The sequence below is a fragment of the Eschscholzia californica genome, unplaced genomic scaffold (assembly GCF_041429995.1).
Source record: "Eschscholzia californica isolate CP2 unplaced genomic scaffold, dmEscCali1.0.p SCAF_2, whole genome shotgun sequence".
Classification (NCBI taxonomy): domain Eukaryota; kingdom Viridiplantae; phylum Streptophyta; class Magnoliopsida; order Ranunculales; family Papaveraceae; genus Eschscholzia; species Eschscholzia californica.
In genome coordinates this window covers 60,677,095-60,699,058 of record NW_028238309.1, presented here as the reverse complement: position 1 = coordinate 60,699,058, position 21,964 = coordinate 60,677,095, and the positions used below count along the sequence as shown (strand labels likewise).

The window sequence follows — 21,964 nt, the reverse complement described above, 5'->3', positions numbered from 1 at the left end:
AAGAAAGTAGTATTTGTATTATGAGTCGTATAAAAAAAAAAAAAAAAAAGAAGAGAAAAGAAATAGAAAAATCAAATAAAAAAATGTTTGTTTAGTTTAAGTGTTTATCCCAAAGTAGTTCTTGAAGATTTGAAGACGTCGAGTTCTCAGGAGTTCTAGTCACATCATCATTAGTGTCTATCGACCTCTAGGAAACGCTGCTAGATAGTTGATCAGGTGAGAAGAGTTGGTTAGCTTCCCCATTCCGTATTAGTGGTTGTTTCCTTCCGATGAGATCAGTCGTTCATAAAGAAATTTAGTCCATCTTTTGTAATGTGTTGAGTTTTCTTTCATACTCATACTCGCACATTGAGTGAGCCATTTCTGAGTTGACTTTAATTTTTGAGTGTATGACCGTGAGGCAGTAGTCGAGGCGAAATGTATCGAGACGGTAATCAAGGTCTTGTCTTTTCAGAACCGAAATGATACTCATATTGGCTGGTCACGTGCACTTCGAGTCTTGATTACTAATGAAGAGATTTTTAGCATTTGTATGGTCTGGTTGACTTGGATTTTATTTCTATTAGCTTTCAAAAACTTATCTCAGATAAACATTTTTAGTCCATGTCATATTTAGACCCTTCTGGATTTTTGAGATCTTTGAATTTTGTGGGTATATTCACTGCAAACCCTCACGAGACAAAAACTCGTCCTCTAGGGTAACCTAGAGGTTTAACGGCTTGTTGCACGGGCTAAGTGCAATCGTGATTCCCTACGAAAGTGGTGAAGTGGGTTTGGTTTTATTTTTTCTGTTTTGCTCGAGGACTAGCAAAATCTAAGTTTGGGGATGTTTGATGAGTCATGAAAATGCCTCATCTGAGTCTCTTAATTTGGGTTAGTTAGTCGAATTCGAGCAGTTACTCTGATAAATTACGTGTTTCTCTTTTTCAGGTGTCTTTTACGAAGTTCGGTGTGAAAAATGATTAAAAACGAGATAAAGACACACAAAAGGGCATTTTGGTCATTTGGAGATTCTGATATTTTAGTCAATATTGATAGCCTGATGAAAATTAGAGTCCAAAACTAACCCAACGGCGAAGACGGAAGTTAAATCGGAGTTCGGACGAGAGAGATAGGGCGAGTCAAAGTTCAAAAATATCATTTGACCATGTGCTGAGAGGACACGTGGCGCTGATCAGAAACTCCATATCCTCGCGCGCGGGATGCTCTCGGTCGTTGCTGTAGGGAATTCGGGACTTGAACGGGATAGAGATTAGGTGTATCGCACGTTCTCTTTACAATGCTCCACGAAGGAATCTGACGGACGTGAATGAATCCGCGCAGATCAGCAAAGCAGGGACAGCATTCTAGCTCTCTGTTGATGAACCGGAAGGTAGCAAATCCCTCCTTATTGCCAGCTTTCATTAACCGACTGGTTGGAACCCAAATTAGTTGGGAATATCTTTATTTCCTTTTCTCTTACTTTATTCTCCCTTCAAAATAAGTGAAGAGGGGGAAAGACCATGAAAATAGAAAAGGAAAGAGAGACAGAGATGGAAAGAGAGACAGGGATGGAAAGAGGGATTATGAGATTATAGAAAGAAAACCGAAGGAGAGGAGGAGATCGGCTGGGTGATCTTATCGACTGGATTTACTCCTCTGTTTGTATAAAACAGAGAGGAGTCATCATCATTTTGATCTCTCGGCTGGGGAGCTCATCTCGGCGGAGAGCATCTCCATCCTCTAAAGCTCAACAAAATAAGAACTATTAGAGAGAGAGAGACCTTGAACAGGAACTCAAACCGAGAAGGAGAGTGAGAGGAGAGACTCGGTTATAAGAAAAACAGAGAAGGAGAGTGAGAGGAATCGGTTATCATCTTCATTGATAGAAAACAGAGAGTGAGAAGGGTTTTTAGAACAGAAATCATCTTCTCCACGGCTAGGAGAAACAGAAACAAGAAAAGATCATTCATCATCATCATCACCTATCCTTCTTCTTCTTCTCCTGTAACTTATCCTTTTTGTGAGAGAAAGGAAGGATTAACAGTGTAGAGAGAGAAAGAGAGATTTGTAGTGAGAGAAAGAGAAAACAGAGAGAGAGAACCGAGAGCTAGAGAGAAAGAGATTATCATTAGTTTTCTTTCTTTCTTATTTACTTTTCTTTTTCTTTTCCATCTTTATTTCTGTTTCTTAGTGAGAGAGAGAGAGAGTGAGATTATAGAGGAAGACAGAAAGATTGTAGAGAGAGAGAGATTAACAGTGAGATTATTTCTTTCGGTTTTAAGGAAATTTTGATTTGTTTCAATCTTATTTCTGGTTAAATAAGTTCAAGAGATAGAAAAGAAAAGTTAGAGAGAGTTTATAAAGAAGAAACAGAAAGTGTAGAGAGAGAAAGAGAATTGGAGAAGGTGAGAAAACAGGTGAGAAAATTATTTTCTCACAGGGAAAATATTTCCGGGAAGACGAGAAAATCGTTTTCCCAGAGGGCGCGTTTGGCAGAGCTGTGGAAAATCAGAAGGAAATCACTTCCCTAAGGCTCTGTTTGGCTGGAAAATTTAGTAAGAAATCCAACTTTTCTACTTTTTTTTTTCCTTTTTCCATATATTTAAGCTTCCATCCTTTATCATGAAGAACTAATTTTCTATCTAGGGTTTAGATGAAGTTTCAATAATTATTCTAATGATAAATTTCTTACAGTTTTTATTATTTTAACGATAATATCTTCCGGGTTTTTAGACCGTCCATGGACTGAAAACCTGAGTTATACAAAGAACTATCGAATTAGACCAAATTAATTTGTCCTTAGAATTGTTAGGAAAACGGATTCGAAAACCCTAGGTTCCCTATATCTGAATATCAACTTTAGTATTATTTAATTTTGAATTGCTATTTATCTTTTTATTATTTGAAAAAAAAATATATTATCTATCAAATCATTTCTTGAAAACCTAATAGTTTTAAGATTAGAATTGAAATTCGACTTAGTCTCTGAGGAACGAACCGGTCTTACCGGAATTTTACAACTTGACACTCGTGCACTTGCGGGTGTAGAGACCTTTTAGGGTAACTTTCTAGGTCCATCACTTATGGTCAGTTTTCTTTACAATTCTCTATTTTTGATGAAGTAACCGTGTGTTTTTTTTTTCATCTTACCAAAGTTAAGTTATGGTCCCCCATCTCTCTCTCATCTCATAGGTACGACGAAGAAAGTCTTCTTCGTTGAAACTCCTTCCTCAATGAGGGAATTTCACCCTTCAACCCTCCCTATGTCCTTCACAACTAAAATAGGGGTTACCCTTAATGAAGGGGGTGATTCTCCTTTCAGAGGTGAAAAAAGAAAGATCGAGGAGGCAGATAAACAAATGATTTAGAGATTGAAACATGAGAAATGACGATGAAAGAAGAAAAAGATGAAAATGAGATAAGGAAGAGCGTGAGGAGCTGAAAGGAAAAACTATAACTCTTTATTTTTTTTCCATTTCCGAAAATAATGAACAAACCAGAAGAATGAAGCTATAGAGATGAAAAACAAGATAAACACACTAAAGAGGGGTAGTTTTGGAAAATTAGAAGTTCACTTAGCCGAACTCATGTAGAAGAAAAGTAGGGGTGAACATTGGTTGGATAACCGACTTTTTAGGCCAATCCAAAGTCCAAACCGAAGGGTTCGGTTTTTCCAAATCTAAATCCGAACCAATCCGTTCATGGTTTGGTTCGGTTACCGATCCGAACTATGCATGGACGGTTTGGATCGGTTGGATAACCGAACCACCCGTGACATTTTACTATATATAAAATTTCGCCTTTTCGACTTAAAAACGTGGAACTAGTAACTATTGAATTAAGGTACAATTCTCCACGTCATTTACTTTTTGTTACACATGCATTAAGCTATAATATCAACAAACATGGAACTAACTTAACTATTAAATCTCAGCCTTTCATCATTCCCATCATATATATTTATATATAATATATAAAAACAACAATAAATGGTTTGGTTCGGTTTCGTCGGTTATCCGTCAACCAAATCTATAAACCGATCCAAAACACTCGGTTTTGCCATTTTAGGATCCGAACCAATCCGAAATACTATTGGATCGGTATCCAAACCGTCCAAATCCGTTTGGATCGGATTGGATTGGTCGGTTCAGATACTAAATGAACACCCCTAAGAAAAAGGAAGCATCTAGGCAGTTGGTGAAAGATAGAGGGTAATGTGAGAAATTCATCATAAACTAGGGGCTAACCTAAAACAATTTCATCGTGAATCCAGAGAGGTGGAGTAAAAGTTTATCTCAGAACTCCTGAAAGTACATTATCAGAACACTATACAAATATCCACGTGTCATAATGAAGATCGTAAGCCCTGTTCCCTATAAAGAGAGATAATAACACAGTATCTTCTCTCCTTCTCTCCATTCTTTCTTCTTTGTCTGCTTTAATCATCTTCTTCTTCGTGTCCACAAACCCCCAAATTTATAATTATTTCTAGAGAGAGAAACTCAAACTAAAAAACCTAGAGAGAGAGAGAGAGAGAGAGAGGTAAGCTGATGAGAGAGTGAAAAGAAAGATCTTTTTCTATAAAGAATAAGAAGAAATGAAGATTTTATTATAAATCTGAAATAGACTTCTTCCTTTACCCAAGTCTTAGAAATCAAATTCGATTTTTTTAGGTAATATTTGTTTAATTTTTCGATTCCTTTTTGGTTCTAGGGTTTATGATTTAGTTGTCTTTTGTTATTTGTGATCGATTTAATGTCTGATTTTTCTGATGTTCCTACAGAAATCGATCCGTTATTGTAGGTCAAGAAATTAGAGATGTTAATTTGAAATTGGAAGAGAAATCATAGGGTTTAATTAGGGCAAACTATTGTATTTAAGTTAAGGGGCAAATAGTTTGATTAAATGGCTGATGAAGGGGAGATGGTTAATGGTGTGGATGATATGGATGAAGATTTCTATAGTACAGTTTGTGATGTTGAAGAAGCAGAAGTTGATGACTCTGATATGGTTGGTATTTACGATCACTTATTTACTCTCTTGTTCTTCCCCTTTTATTTGTCTTTGAATTGGTTTTTAAGGGTTTGAAGATTGATGGGTTTTGATTTGATTTTGATCATTTTAAGCTAAATCTGATACAAAATTATTAGCATTTAGGGTAAAGCTATGAAATTGATTGGTGGTAATTTGTGTTTTTGTTGTGATTTTAATTTCTTTAGCAGTTAACAAAGGTAACTGATACGACTGCTGCACAAGCAAGGAGGGGGAAAGATATCCAGGGAATCCCATGGGATAGATTGAATATAACAAGGGAAGAATATAGAAAAACTAGAATCAAACAGTACAAGAATTATGAGAATATACCTTCATCTGGTGAAATCATTGACAAGGTTTGATACTAACTCACAGATTCTACACTATTTTTTTTAATGATATACATGTCTGTAGTTGGTGTTTCATATGGATTAGGTAGGATTATATTCTTCTGGGTGGGTTTATTTTTGGTATTTTGAAGTAGTTTGATTGCATTATTAACTATCTAGAAGTTAAATTAGCCCTTCTATTCAATGGTTGATTTATTAGTTTTTTTTTTTGTGGTTTTAACAGGAGTGTAAGCAAATGGAAAAAGGAGGTAACTATTACGCGTTTCAGCACAATACAAGATTGGTGAAGCCCACAATTCTTCATTTCCAGGTTGATATACACATAATCTACAAAACAATATACACATTTAGATTGTTCGTTCCTTATTTTTGGTATCAAGTGTATTTAGCACTCTCGTTTGATTAGTTAAGCTGGTACAATTTTCTTTTATACATTCTCCTGTGCAGGCAGATCTCATAAGATGTTTTCAGTATACTTGAATTACAACCTTTATATGTTGTTGTCTGTCATCTGTGTCTTTTACCTATTTGGCATTTTTTTATGCAATTGTCTTTTACCTTTATATGTCGTTTCCCTCGACAAGTATTGTTTATCTAAATAACATGTATACTTCAACACACCCTCATGTTTATCTGAATTTATTTATCTTCGCTATCAACTTCTATTGGGATTTGTTTCCCCATTATATCATTAGTTTGATGATTATTTATCTAAATAACATGTGTTTACTCTACCAGGCTCTCCAGATTTACTAATTTTTTTTATGTTTCACTTATTTTAAATATATCCGTACATCAATTGCTTTAGGTCATTTGTAATACCTTATCTGCTTTTGATATTTCTTGGACAACCCTTGTTTGCTTTAGATGAGTGAACTATTGCATCCTCAAGTGCCTCTAAGACTATGTCTAGTTGTCTACATTTCTCTTCTCTTGCTTACTATAGTTTTCAGTACCTAGCTTGGCAATATGGTTTGATTTTTTTTTTGGGTTGTGAGTTCTGTAAGATTGAGGTTTCCCTATAGCTTGTGACATCATCTAAATGCACACGACCTTGGTGCATAAGTTATAACCTGATGCTGCATCTTGACTGTTGAGGATACTGTGGAAGATGATGTTACTTTTTCAATACATATAACTTATAAGCATGTAGTTCTTTCTAAATGATGCATTATGAAATAAAAAGTTTTTGGTAGCATATGCTTATGTTATACTAAGCTGGAGAGTTTTCTTTCTTTGTCACTGCAGTTGAGGAACTTGGTTTGGGCTACCTCAAAACATGATGTCTATCTCATGTCTAACTACTCTGTTATTCACTGGTCCCCGTTATCTTGCAATTTGTCCGAGGTTGTGAACTTTTCAGGACATGTGGCACCCAGCGAGGTTACAATCTTATGACTTTTCACTCTAGATTCTTATTGTTTATTAGCAGGATCACTGAAATATTAATGAAAAATTTAAACCTTATTTATCTTCTAAATTGTTAAATAATTTATATGCCTTCCAGTATCATTGATTAGCGTGAATGCAACGAAAGATAAATGGGAGATGGTTATCATTTTCTCTTTCTCCTGTCCTTTTTTTAGATTGTTTCTTCACGTTGAACTACTGTGTGGACACTATTTTCTATATTTTATGCTTCAAAAGCTGAATGTTTTGTTGTTTGGTGATCTAGAAACACACAGGAAGCTTGTTAGAAGGTTTTACTCAAACTCAGATCAGTACCCTTGCGGTTAAGGACAAATTGCTGGTTGCAGGGGGTTTCCAGGGAGAACTTACTTGTAAGGTGAGTTTGATCTTCAGTTTTCGTTTACTCGATAAGTTTTTATGAAGAGTTCTTATACCTTACTTTTATCAAGTTCAGAGTTTTGGTTTATCTGAAGAAAAACTTCTAAATGTTTACATGCGATGTTGTAGCGTTTGGATCGAAAGGGAGTTAGCTTTTGTACGAGAACAACATACGACGATAACTCAATCACCAATTCCATTGATATCTACAATGGCTTGAGGTATTTGTCAAAATTTGCTGTATTATATTATGTTTATGTTGGAGGAAGATAGTTTAATTGTTAACTGTTTTTCAGTGGTGGACTCCAATTCATGGCATCCAATAACGATTGTGGTATTCGAATATTTGATGTGGAGAAATTTCAGCCCCTGAATTACTTCCGTTTCCCCTGGCCAGTAAATGTAAGTATTATCGAAATAGTCTTCTCATTTTCCCGAAGTTTTTATTTTCCCGGGTTCTTTTTTTATTTGGATTGGCTAATCTAATACCACCTAAATATGTTGCAGCACACTTCCATGAGTCCAGATGCTAAGCTAATTACTGTCGTAGGAGATCACCTCGACGGGTTGCTCGTGGATTCACAAAGTGGAAAGGTATATCTGCAATATAGTGGTAATATATGATTACTAGGTATATCATATCAACATGTGCCTACAACACGGGCAATTCCATCGTATGAAGAGTACCACGGTGGTATATTTATGAACTACTGGACTCAACCTTGTAATGCAAACTAGAGTTTTATTTTTAATTTTTGAGGCAAAAGATGTAAATAAAAGTTCCTGTTTGTGCGCCAAGAAGTTGACATCTTCACTACTGACCTTAAAATTATTTCAATAATTGCAGGCAGTTTCCTCGTTGGTAGGTCATCAAGATTATTCATTTGCTTCGGCATGGCACCCAGACGGACGAATCTTTGCAACAGGAAATCAGGACAAAACATGCCGAGTATGGGATCTTAGAAACTTATCATCACCCGTCGCAGTTCTTAAGGGCAATTTAGGTGCAGCTAGATCAATCCGTTTTTCTTCAGATGGTCAGTTCATGGCAGTAGCAGAACCTGCAGATTTTGTCCATGTTTATAGCACCAAGTTGGATTACAAGAAGCGGCAAGAGATTGATTTCTTTGGAGAAATTTCTGGAGTATCTTTCAGTCCTGACGATGAATCGCTCTTCATAGGTGTATGGGATCGTACATATGCAAGCTTGCTTCAATATAGCAGAAAACATGCTTACGGCTATCTAGATTCGTTCACATAATATTGACAATGAGTCGGACGGGCTCTTAACTTGTACTAGTTCACAAGGAGAAGAAGCTGAAACTAGAGATTGAAATTCAGATAAAGAGCACAAAATGTTGTAAACAGTCTAGGGTTTGGGTAACTAGTACTTTATCCAATTACCTTTCTTAATAAGTGATATGGTACCAGAATATTCTTCTCTCACTAAACAATTCTTCTCTCTCACTCTCTACTGAATGTAGTTGTGACTAGAAAAACAGAAATGATGGGTTTCAGGATGTCTGTACAAAAAAGAGTGAGCTACATCTCTACAAATGTATACATGTACAGGAGAATGGTCTTCTCCTACTGAAACAGTTGTTCCCTGAGTCTTGTTTGAATTATAAACATTTGAAGGTATTTGTTGTATTGACTCTTTTACTTCTTATTTTGGTTTCTTCTTCTTCCTTTTTGTGTTTTTTGGGTAAATAGCATGTGGCTCTTCAGTGCTCTCTCCACATACTTGGGTTTATTTTCATACACTAACTTCCGAGGAAAGATTCAGCTTATAAAATCTTCTTCTTCCTCACCTCCTAGCACCACTGGCCGGGAACCAGTGGTGCCGTGGTGGTGACTCTATCTCTCTGAGAAGACGAAACACCATCGCAGGTGGTCCGAGGAGAAGTACCAAAAAGATCCACCAATATGTTTTTTAATCCCAGTGTATTTATTTGATTCCCCAAAGCAACATAAAATATTGAGATTTCTATCTATGGTCTATGGAGGGTAGAAACATGGATGTATAATTAAGAAGATGTGGGTAGTTGTGTAATAATAATAAAGCATGAGGCTTGCTCCTTGTTCCAAGTGAAAGAGAAGATTGAGAAGATTTCATTGGGTTTGGGTTAAAGACATCCATGCAGATTTTAGGGAAATTTGCAGGTGCAGTGGTAACACCAATATGAGCATTTGCTGTTTATTCAAAATGAATGTTTCTTTTCATGTGATGTTCTCAAGATTTGTATTTCTTCCAAGTTGAAAATTCTATTTTATTTGTTACTTTAGGCCTTTGAGGTGAGGGTAAAGCATTTTATGATTATGAGTAAGCAAGTGCTTTCTATATAGTCCATACCCATGGTTTGGCAAGAGAAGAGAAATCCCCATGGATATGGGAACAAGGGTCAAGGTAATGAATGAATAGATACATAAAAAGTTCATAATTCATATCCAAACTATACTTTTAATAATTTTGGCCCTCACATTTGTTAGCTTTTTGGCCTATACAATTTGAAGCGTTTCTAATCTAGCTTCAACGTATAAATAGGATATATATTTAGACATCGATTATATAAAAGACTGTAAAACTTTAACTTATTACGTTTAGGTGTTTATTTTTGAAATTTTTTATGGATGAGCCCCGACCGGTTCAAACCCTAAAATCTCCCCTCTCCTCCATTGCCTGCAGTGAAGAACTATTGGAGAACGATGTCATTGAAGAAATAAAATTGTTCCGATCTTCATAAGTCATAGAGATTGGAGCAAGTAACCGACAACTTAAAAAAAATATACGACCCGTAAAAGCTATTCTAGGGGGTCTTAAAGTTAATCTAGTTTGCTTTATTGATACCCTTAATTATATGAGGTAAATTTTGGGGATAACTTTGGTGTCCTGTAATTACATAGGTTAAATCTTGGAGATAACTTTAAGAGGGAATTGCAAACCACTTACGTTCTTGCAGTAGAACATGACCCTCTTAACATTCTCTGCCAGGGCAGGGAGCGGTCTTACTGCTCCACCTGCATTTGTACCTCTTGTGTTACGACGACCACCACCACCTCCTCCTGCACCGCTCGCCATTGATCCACTATCAGATGTCTCAGGCTGCATATAGAAACGTGCACGGAAAACAGCTAAATGCGCGTAATACGCTGGAGGAACAATAGACACAGAGCGTGTACATCGTGCATAGGTATAACAGAGATTATTTGTTAACGACTGAAGCCCATCTGCAGTGAAGTTGTTCTCGTCCCAAAGAACATGATAATGGGCAGGTCTACTTGTTCCCTGTATGCCAGCTTGGCTACACAGGTAGAAGTCAAACTCAGTTGGATGACAAATCTTTGAGTCCACAACAGTCCCAGGTAGAATGTTTCCACTCCTGCCAACTGCATGTCGGTCACTGTGGTTATTGGCAAACAACCTCGTGTGATGACGCTTCTGAACAACAACAAATGTCACAGTAGGCCGATAGCCTTCTGGTTTCACAGATTTGCATGCCTTCCGAATAGCATCTAGCTCATAGAGTAGTACTTGATAAAACTGACCCTCGCTGACACCGTCCCTATAGAAGATGATTCGTTCGGGCAGTTCTCCAGTTGCTCCACCGAAGGATAACAGAAGCTCCTTGATCATGCCTCCTCCCTGTACAGTTCCTCTTACAGGATCTTGATATTCTTTATAGAGATCTTGGATAAGCTCTTGACGATGTGCTTGAGCACATACCAAACCAGCATACTTCGTGACCTCTGGCCAATCTTGTTTTTGCTACAACTGCTGCGATGGAAGGGCTGGAATCTTCCCCTGGATGCGGGTGGGTAACGTCAGCACCAAAGATGATAGTAGGTCCGTCACTGACAACTGGCATTCTTCTTGATAATGCATCGACTAGCACTGTATTCCTTCCCCCATGACATTAATCTTAAGAGCTACATTAGCCAGATACCGTTTGCTCATTTCACGGACATGTTTCGTCAGACAACACTGGGATACAAGTCCAAGTTCTGTCTCGCATATGCACTTCAAGTCACCGTAAAGTGAACCATTGTTGTCGGGTAAAATCACGATCAGCAAGTTAAGCTCTTTGCCTTGTGGTTTGAGTTTACTCCTTGCTTCATTGTAAAGGGACTTCAAGGCGCGCTCAACGTGATCGGGACGAGCAATAAATGCTGGAAGTATTGGCTCGGGGGCAAATGCCATGCCAGAGATATAGCACATGTTAGCAAGTTCATGACAGAACCTACGAGCCACACTATCTTGCACACTAAGAGAAAAGTTTATGCAGCACCAGCTATTTACAATCCCCCATTAACCATTTTCTTATTCATCAAGTTCCATTGGCCAACTTGAGGCAAGCAGTCTTTCTCTCTTCCTGTATCATGGTATTTAAGCAGCGGAGGAGGAAGAATGCGTGCTTCAACTGAAGCAAGTTTTGCACTGATTTTGATGCCGAACTCCTCTGCGTAAGGATCATCATTGTAAGCATTGTGATGAACAGTCTGCATAATATCAAGCTCCCGATCACGTGGACGCTGACAGGTCACCTTCAGCAATGCAGTAATCTGCCGCTCAGTTAGTCTGTTGGAGTACCTCTGACCCTCCACAATTTTGCAAACCTCCATGGATAGATAATTAGGTCTCTGCTGGTTCCCCACTTGCAGACAAGGCCAGTGGGTGTGCTGAAAAACAAACCCATAGGTCTCCTGGAAATATTGGACAACAGATTTCATTGTCCCTCTCTCATCCACTGGGAAGGTCAGCTCATGCGTCGCCTGAGATGTTAAGCCACATATCGGGTACTTTCTCCGCATAGTTCCACGATGAGTTACTTCAACCTTTACACCTCTAAGGGCCTTCTTGATCTTCCCACGATCAGCAACAGATAAAGGTCGTGCTAAAGCATCTCGGTTCAAGAGCTGAAATACAAAGTCAGGGACAGGTAGTTGTGGAAGACATATCAATATTCAGTGAGAGGCCCATCTGAGTAGGGTGAATACTCTGATAGAAACCCCGCCAACTTTCCAGCCCCTCACACAGTGATTTCCTTCTTCCCAAGTCAGGGGAATAGAAAGACCGAGCAACAGGGGAGTACCTTGAGATCGGAAGCTGTCGCAGAACAACGTCAAGAACTTGAAGAGCTTCTTGTGGGGCATCTGTCTGTTTGCCCTGTAAAACAATCCTAAGTGGTGTAGATCAGCACGGGCTGCATATTTGATGACAACTCAGAATTGTCTCTCGCGTCAAGGTGCACCAGTCCCATCAACCTCGTCAACCAAAGTAATTGAGAAATCTTCGGAAGAAAAAGGTAATGCTCCCGCAGTATAAAGACTCTTTCTACCATCATAAACGGGAAGACGCCTTCCCAAATGTTCTGCATCGCACCACCACGTTGTAAAGGAACCATTGACTGTTGTTGTCCACGATCTTGATGGTCATGTGCTGGTCCACCATGTTGTGAACGAGCCATTGACTGTTGTTGATGAGTCATTGATGGTTGTCCACGGCTTTGATATTCCTGCATTTGGCTGCCATATCGTTGAGTCGTACCTCATGGACCACCACGTCCTTGGGGCTGAGGGTAACCCCTTCCACCACCATATCCTCCCCTTCCCCCTTGTTGCTGAACCCAGCCTCTTCCTCCTTGGTATCCTCCACTTCCTCCCTGTTGGTGAGCAGGTGCTGGAACCCTCTCAGTTTGGCGCCCGGGCCCATGGCCACCACCATTACCCTCTTGAGCACCTGACCCATCAGCACCTCCCGGACCGTTAGTTCTTCTCTTCCTAGGCATGATGAAACCAGAATACCGCTACTGAAACCACTCTTCTTATCGTAAATCCGCTTTTTTCCTATGGTTCAATGAAGAAGAAAATGAAATCTGGATGTTCTGAGAACTTATAAACAAAAGTTTGAAGTTGGTTAAAATTTGGGGGCAAACCAGTGGGTTGGTTTAAAGTTATAGTTGCAGTTCGAACTTAATAAAGAGAACCATATTAAATTTAATACGTACGATCATTGCTTTCTCATGTACCTACCTGCCTTGCAAGTTCGTTCCCAAGATAGGAAGCTCAACCACTATTTTTTTTCGTAGGCACCCCAATTAGATTTCATCAAATTTACGAGGCGTCTCCATATTGCATAAGATAATAGCTTTCAAGTATTATTTCTCTTGTTAATATGATTCTTGTATAGAAATCGACTTGGATCCTTAATATCTTACAAATTATGAAGAATTTGAAAAATAAATCCATTCGACAAACACATATTAGGGTTACATAGGCGAAGTTTCAGGTTAAGAAAAAAAGAAACAAATAACAAAACGAAATCATAGAATAAACTTCAACTTCTCATTGCATTTGAATATGATTTTGGTGATGACAAACTCGTTCAACCTCTCAAGTAATTTTTGCTCTTAAGGGTTCGATGAAGGAACGATTTTACAAAATAGACATACCAATCGCTGCAGCGTCATAAAAGCCTGCATCATAAGATCATGATCTCTCTCTATCTAATATGTATAACAAAATGTGCATGAAAAATCGAAAAAGAAAATATGGATAGATTCTTCGGACAGTAGTTTCATATAACTGAAACACTAAAATGGATATCCGGGCTTGAAATTGCAGAACAAAGAATTGTTCGACGAGAGTCAGCTTGAAGCTATACGCTTCTGCTGCACAGTTTCTTCCTTGTCAATCAATCGCCTATTGTGAGAGACATAGCGGTAAATGATACCGTAGAGGCACTGACTAAGACATGAGATATCGTAGTTTTCGATGAACTTCATGTCAGTTGCCCTAGCTTTTGCACCTGCAAAACGCTGGTATTCTTCGAGTACAGAAGGTAAGCACCAATTCTGCAATTTCCTCAGACAACCAACTACACTCCCTGTTCGATGCTGTTCATGAACAAAATTGAATAATAATGAAAATCTTATCATTTATGAAGGATGAAAAATATTTTTGGGGAGCTAAAAAACAAATAGTGAACAAGTAATCGGGTCTAGACTCTAGCTGTCAAAGTCCTTTGTTGGGATCATTACGTGAACCCGACGAAATACAAGCCATGCTGTCCTTCATTTAGGCACAACCAATTGAACCTAATCCCACATGGTAAATGGGGTTTTCCTTGGCATGGATCTGCATTCTGCCCTAGATAAACCCCAAATTTTCAAACTGACCAACCTAGGCACCAATACCACCAAATAGGCCTAGGCCATATGTAAGACATGGTGCTAAATTAAAATCTAGATCTTACTAAGCAATGTGGGACTAAGTTCAAATCACATGAGAATATAAATGATCTCTTTTGTTCTTATAGCTGAGATAGTTAATACTAGATAACGAGCAATACCTTTCCATGTCGACAATGGATCAGGATTGGATGATTTCTAACATCTGCATAACATAAATTTTTATAAGCGCAAGTGAGAAACAACATATCCACTTATGAAAATAAGAAAGGATGTTCTTCTACCAAGTAAGACTTTCAGAGCCTCCGTGATAGTATCTTTGGAAACACTCACAAAAGGCTCCTGCATATCAAAACCGTCATGAGAAAGAGCAGTATAGAACATGAAAATCGATATTCTTAACAATCAACACAAGTCATGTTTCAAATTATTAATCTACACATATTAGAAAGCGAAGTAGGGTTTGCATAAGTCTTCTAGACATGAGCTATACAAATCTATCGCATCTGCACTATCAACCCGGGAAATCTTAACCTCATAGGGTATATAATCACGAATGTCGAACACTTGAACATACATATCGAAAAAACTCCTTTTATAGAGGAGATTTATGGCCACAGACGGATCACATAAACAAAAAAAAAATGAAAAAGAAAGAAGATCGTCAATTGTATTAAACAACCATTTGCTCCTTTACAAGCAAGCCTTATATACGTAAAACAAAGGAATTTCTTATCAAACGAGAGCGCTATTTTTCAAACGGAACACCAATTTCTTCAAAGAAAAAAACATATAATTTTACTAACTTCCCTCAACTATATCTTAATGAGCACCAAAATTCTTCCAAAGAAACAAACAATATATAAAGGAGAGTAAAAAATCGATAAAAAAATTGGTTCATCAAAAAAGAAAAGAGGTTCGAAACAAGATTTCTAGGGCATGAAACATAACCTACCCTTGATCAGGTATTAAAAAAACATCAACTAGATCGAGTTTAGCCAAATTAATACGAAAAAGATTCGGCAAATAAACATTAAATTAACAAAAAAAAAGGCAGAATCTGAAAATAGAAATATACCTTTGTTCCTTCAATTCCAAAATGGAAAAGCCGAATATTCTTAGATCGAAGAAATTCCAAATTCTCTTCCGAATATGCTTCAGGACACAAACATCTGCCCCATATCAAATTCAAAAAAACAAAATTAACAAACTTTATCGTTGCTCAAAGAAGATTAAACAGAGAAGATCAAGAGAGAGAGAGAGAGAGAAAGGTTACATGATAGATCGAAGGTTTAGGGTTTCAAGGAATGAGTAATTAGACGAATTAGGAAAACCAGATCTATAAATTCCTCTTTCAACCATTGAAAAATTAAATGGAGCAACAAAACCATCTTCAACTTCAACTAATAAACCCATTATAACACCCAATTAATCTCTTCTTTCTCTCTCTCTCTCTAAATCTCTAAACCTCAACCTTCTCTCTCTTTCTCTCTCTCAAGATTTTACTAGCTATCAGAGAATCACAATGATTTCTGAGATTGAAATACAATTCTTATTATATAAGAAACTAGGGTTAGGGTTTGTTCTGTTAATTGCACTCATAGTTTCTTCTTTCTTCTTGTTGTTGTTTAAGATTAAGATAATTATAAATCCAATTCTTATTTGGATAAAAAGTACGTAACTGAATTGTACTTAAAAAAAAAAGGAAAAGCCAGAATCTTATTTTACTAAATATCACCCAAAGTGGTTTGGTGAGTAGAACTTACCTACCAATAATTGTTGTACATCTGGACTATTTTTCTGAGTTGGATGCCACCTTGGCGGTTTTTGATTGGGTACGTTTTTGACATGTAAGATGACGGTGAAAGTAAACACACTCAAATTTTTCTTGTCTCATGAATTGGAGTTTGCCACGTGGATTTGTTGATATTTTTAGATTTTCTTTTTTCGCTTTTGATATTTTAGTTGTTAAATTTGACACGACTTTGAGTTGGATGTGCCGACTATCCTAGCCAATTAAATTTTTACAGACGATATTTTTTCTAGACCGATAAAGTAAAACAGTTAGTTCCTATTACAGATCTTGAGATCTATTGGGATTTTGCCTATTTTTGAAGTGACCGACCTGAAATGTCTACCCCCAATAATATCACTCTCATAATGGTAATTTTAAATTCTAAAATTATGATTCACGAATTGATCTAAGACTACCAAAAATACATCATTTTACAACAATTTTTTTTCATATAATGATAAAGTGATGTATTTATCATTATGTTGTAAAATGATGTATTTATCATAAAGTGCAAGCTAGGCATGGCATTGGCCCTGAGGTAACATGAATATTATAGGCCGCATAAATCATAAATGTATGAGTTAACCAATTGTTCATCAATCAAGTGGAAACTTATGTCTCAACAAAAAAAAAAAAAAAGTGGAAACTTATGTGGTTATATCTAATTTTTTATGACCACATAAATTAGAATCCCTTTTTGGGACTCAACTAGTGGATGTAACATCACTAATTCATTTTTGATATTTGACAAGAAATTGTGTCCTTTGATCTGATAACTATAATTCATGGACTCTTCTTTAACCTAAAAAAATCCATGGACTCTCTAAGCATTTTTAGGCTTGGTTCGTATCAGTATCAGTGAAGTTCCCATTGTATGTAAACATTAAGTATATTTATTAGTTGTAGACTCGTAGGTTGTTTGTAATGAATAAATGACACAAAATATTTAAGACATGACGATCATTCAGTAGAAGGGCAGAAGCCTCTTCGCCAGATTTTCGTCTGGTAAAAGCATTCTGAAGAAGGGTGAAGGTCTGATAATCATGCCTTCTTCGTTTGGTTTACTAAACGAAAATCCAAGGAAGAGATTCCAGTCAATAGGCGGAGAGAAAGGAGATAGCCCGTTTTCTCTCTTCAACGACCATCAAAAAAATTATCTTCCCTTTTTCGACTCTCTCCTACCTATCTGGCAAAATCCCCTTTCGCTAGACAAAGAAGAGACAGAGAGAGATAAAGAATAATTTTTTTTTAATGTCGTCGAAGAAGATTGTCGGTCGACAACCTCTTGCCTACGATCATGAAGGGAAGAAGATGTGAGGTGGAAGGAGAGTGTTTAATGATACAGAGTGAAGGGGTGATGCGGAAGAGAGAAAAATGTTGAGATAGATAAATATAAAATTACAAAATGTCGAAAAAATATATTTAAAAATATCCAAAAAGAACTTAGGTCGAAATCGAATCAGACATTTAGAGAGTTTAAAATTACAACCAAATTGTCACAAAGTGGAGCTAAATGCGAATTTACCTATACATATCACATACAGTCATCGAAAAGCAACACCATTGGTGAACACATCTTCCTTCATTAATATAAGAAGGCCAAGCTTCAATGAAAAAAAAATAACAAGGCCAAGGACATTTTCATCAAAAAAAAAAAAAAGGCCAAGGACATGCACTTTTTTAAAAACACAAAAATGAAAAAAAAGGACTTGTCACTTTTTGTGAGGGTCACGAGTAAAGGCACTGGAGGAGGTAGGACGACTCTACTTTTCCCAAAAGGCAAAAGCCTGACATTTCTAGGTTTGATAAGATGGGACAATTGTGTTACTCAATTATACAACAACAATATATGAATTTTTACTTTTATGTGAATGAAAATTTAAGGTGGTGGTCTAAAATATCTTAAATTTAATGGGAACAGTTCGCAAATCTTTCTTCATTATAAGCATCTTCATCACCACTTTTATCTCACTGTACCATACTGTTATGATCTTTCAACAAAAAAAAAAAACTATACAATTATGACTGTGTCGTCAGTTACAAATACCATCACCACATCCTCTAAGGGATCTTAATATTTTTACAAGATCAAAGAAGACTATGAAACGACACTAATAAAAGTTCTACCCTTCAAAGAAAATTTAGCCATAAAATTGACGCGAAAATAGTTGTGTAAATCAATAAACTGATTGTAAACAACTAGATGTCTAGTATAACATGTGAGGAAAATTAAATTAAGGTAATTCAATGAATCTAAGTTAACATATGTACTTAAAAATGAAATAGTATTCAAAATGTTGGATTTTACAAATAATAATCCAAATCTTGAATTAGATTCCAATTTTTTTTTTTTTTGTTGAACTTATTAGATTCCAATTTGGTAGGCAGTAAGAATCTTGCTGTATTTTTGGTCGAGGTGCTCCATTATGGGATAATCATACACCTAATGTGGGTGCATGTGGTTACATATATACCAAATTATTAATATAAAATAAATGTTGAACCACTTATACCACATAAGGTAGCATTATTGCCCATTGTTTAAGGTTTGCTATTCTCATGGATTTGACCTAATTGAGAGAAATGTTTGGTCCAAATATATTTTTATTTATTAAATCATGGGGATAAGTTTTTTTTTTTTTTTTTTTTTGAGTCAAAACCTTACTAAAACAAACTGTAATGTTACATCCGAACACCCCAAAGGAAATTATACATCAAGAAAGTAACCTATGGGATCTAAACGTAACAGAATTAACAGCAGAAGGTGTTAAATAATAAACTTTTAAGAAATTTGAGACTTTTTGGACAAAACATGAACAATACTCAACCACATTTCAAACAAACTGGGAAGCAGAAACAGGACCCTTTCTGGAAAAAATTCAGAAGGTAAAAGATTCATTAAGAAGTTGGAGTAGAAAGGCATTTGGTCTTATTAAAAACAGACTAATTTTTTTGAGAAATAGATTGCTGGATATTCAAAAACTAACACCAACTGAAACCTTACTCCAAATTGAGAGTACAATTCAAGAAGAAATCATTTATCTAGAAAATATTCAGTGTACTAAAGCGGAACAAAGAGCAAAAACGAAATGGGTTAAAAACGGGGATAGAAATACAAGGGCTTTTCATGTTGCAATGTCTACTAGGAGACAGAAAAATCAGATCCATCAACTTATGCTATCAAATGGTCAAATATCCAGATTAATGGACTCATTCTGGGTCTTATCATGTCTTGTATTTCGACTGCTACCTTCAATATCCAGATTAATGGGAAGAGGGTTGGTAATTTTAAGGCCTCTAGAGGCCTAAGACAGGGATGCCCTCTTTCACCCTATCTTTTCATTCTATCCTCCCAGTCTCTCTCGCTCCTGATTAATCATTATGAGAACCAAAAAGTGTTTACAGGCTACAAAATTAATCAGTCCAGCCCGAGTATTACACATTTACTCTTTGCTGATGACCTGATTATTTTCGGAAAAGCAAACATTGACAATTTAAATGCCATAATACAGATAATGAATGAATATGCAAGCTTTTCAGGTCAGCAGGTAAACTACTCCAAGTCTTCATTATATTTCAGCCGAGGAGTACCAGAAATAATAAGACATCAATTCACCACCAGACTCCAAGCACCTTTTATGAATGATCGAGAAAAATATCTTGGGGCACTAATACTCAAACCAGGAAACAAAGTACAGAGTCATAAGTGGTTAATCGAAAAATTTGAGAATGCTCTAGCAGGATGGAAACAGAAGTTCATTTCACAAGCGGGCAAAACAGTATTAATTAAAGCTATTTTGGGGGCTTTTTGTACCTACCCTTGTAGTTACCAATTGTTACCTAACCAAGTAGTGGATAAATTGGAAAGAATTGAAAGAGAATTCTGGTGGGATCACAATCAACAAGAGAGAAAAATCCATTTCACAAATTGGGAGATTATAACAACTGCTAAGCAAAAAGGAGGTCTGGGTATAAGATCAATTAGAGAAGTTAACCAATCATTGATTGCTAAATTAACATGGAGAATTCTCACATCTCCACAAGCTATTTGGGTAAAGTTATTAGAGGCAAAGTACCTTAAAGGAACAAGCTTCTGGTTAGCCAATGCTAATCAGAGGTCCTCCCCTTTTTGGAAGGCTATCAATACTTCAAAAAATACAATGAGAAAGAATGTTATTTGGCTAATAGGTGATGGTAGATCGATTAACATTCTTGCGGACCCTTGGGTCCCTAATTTAATCGACAATGTCCCAATGTTAGTTATGAATTTGCCTACTAATATTTGTTGGGTTTCTGATTTAATAAACCAGGATACAGGACAATGGAAGATGGAGCTAATTCAAATGTATTTTACAACAGAGTCCATAAATGCAATTAAAAATACAGAGATTGGTATACCCTCATTTGGTGTCCGAAAGACAATGGCAAATTTTCCCCTAAATCCTACTATACTGAGATTAAGAATATCCCTATATTGTCCACTCAAGTTCAGGCTTTTCAATGGAAAAAGTTTTGGAATATACCAGAGATGAATCCGAAAGTACAACTCTTCATATGGAGATTAATACATGAGGGTTTACCAACCCTAAACAACATAGGAAGAAGAGTTCAACACATACCTCAACTATGCCTAATGTGTAGCGAAAATGAACAGGAAACTTCGATTCATCTTTTTGCCCAATGTTCGAAATACAAGGAACTTATTCAACTAGCAGGGCTGCAACACCTACAGCACATTCATGAAGACCCGGTAAGAACACTGAATAAATTATTGGAACAAAGAAGTAATGGAAGAGATAACTGGTTCAAGCTTACGTATCTTATGTGGGAGTGGTGGAAGATTCGAAACAATCGCCAATCATGGGGATAAGTTAAAATAACTCCCATAAACAAACAACGTTAATGGTTTGTGGAGGAAAACAATTCAATTATATTTGAAAGAGAAAAGGAGTACAATAGCATAATGAAGTGCAATTGTTATTCGTCCGACAAAACAAGAGAAAAGGAGTACAATAGCATAATGAAGTGCAATTGTTATTCGTTAAACAAAACAAATAATTATTAAATGGTTGTTTCTTCAAGTAACATGATATTGTTCACGAGGAGCCATTTAAGATATGCAAAACAACTTATAAAAAATTTTCTCTTTGATTCTCTTATTAAAAGAAGGAGATAGATTAGAGAAATACACGAAAACAATGTCCACGAAATGTTAATTACATCTCTAACTAATAGTGATATTTACAAGTTATAGTAACTATTTGTTTCACCTATAAAATAGTCACAAGGAAAGCTATACATATACTGTAATTGATTACACTTACTTTTCCTTGCTTATTAATGAAGTTTTGTTTGTTCATACACTTGGTCAACATTGGTCTCATATAATTGTAACACTCATGCAGAAAAAGAAAGCAATCGTGATACAGTACCCGTCCTCATTACTCCCCACCCTACCGTCTTAATGACGTGTAAAATTTCTCTAAGGAGTGAAAGACAGGTAGGTGGGTGACGTGGTGTTAATCCAGGTGTTTTTGTGGATAGTTAACGGCGTTAGTGAGAGGGGCAGGTGACGTCCATTTAACTTGGGCCGAACCCACCTCCGTTGCAATTTTTTTTTTTTTTTTTACTTCTGTTCCACAATACAATCCTTCTTTCTTCTTCGTTTGTTTTAAATTTTTTCATTGCAACCAAATTAGTTTTTTTTTGTTTGAAAGGAAACCAAACTAGTTGTTACTCTATTATCATCTGTTTCCTTTGTTTGATCTTCAAGTATGTAAATTTAACATGGCAAATATAGTTTTCAGTTCCTAAACTAGAGTTTTCAG

General features: G+C 36.5%; 2 protein-coding genes and 1 pseudogene across 3 annotated transcripts; 1 reads left to right on the top strand and 2 right to left on the bottom strand.

The window, feature by feature from the left end:
* Positions 1-4,245: 4,245 nt before the first annotated feature.
* Positions 4,246-8,839, top strand: LOC147559847 (putative WD repeat-containing protein C2A9.03). Of its 2 annotated transcripts, none has more exons than XM_086661800.1 (10): positions 4,246-4,655; positions 4,766-4,992; positions 5,202-5,372; positions 5,590-5,676; positions 6,615-6,749; positions 7,042-7,152; positions 7,284-7,375; positions 7,451-7,556; positions 7,662-7,748; positions 8,002-8,839. In XM_086661800.1, exons 2-10 carry the CDS (start codon positions 4,888-4,890, stop codon positions 8,413-8,415), a joined length of 1,308 nt encoding a protein of 435 aa, XP_086517926.1. In that variant the 5' UTR covers positions 4,246-4,655; positions 4,766-4,887; the 3' UTR covers positions 8,416-8,839. The 2 variants fall into 2 exon arrangements, with proteins under 2 accessions (XP_086517926.1, XP_086517927.1); XM_086661801.1 differs by having other exon boundaries at positions 4,388-4,655; positions 5,205-5,372.
* Positions 8,840-9,888: 1,049 nt separating this feature from the next.
* On the bottom strand, positions 9,889-12,940 carry LOC147559846 (protein argonaute 1 pseudogene; annotated as a pseudogene).
* A 539-nt stretch (positions 12,941-13,479) lies between these two features.
* Positions 13,480-16,603, bottom strand: LOC147559845 (inositol diphosphatase DSP5-like). The gene is made up of 5 exons (XM_086661799.1): positions 15,618-16,603; positions 15,420-15,513; positions 14,626-14,683; positions 14,503-14,546; positions 13,480-14,047 (listed from the first exon to the last, which is right to left on the bottom strand). The coding sequence occupies exons 1-5, from the start codon at positions 15,755-15,757 to the stop codon at positions 13,799-13,801; spliced, it is 585 nt and encodes a 194-aa protein (XP_086517925.1). The 5' UTR covers positions 15,758-16,603; the 3' UTR covers positions 13,480-13,798.
* Between the last annotated feature and the right edge of the window lie 5,361 nt (positions 16,604-21,964).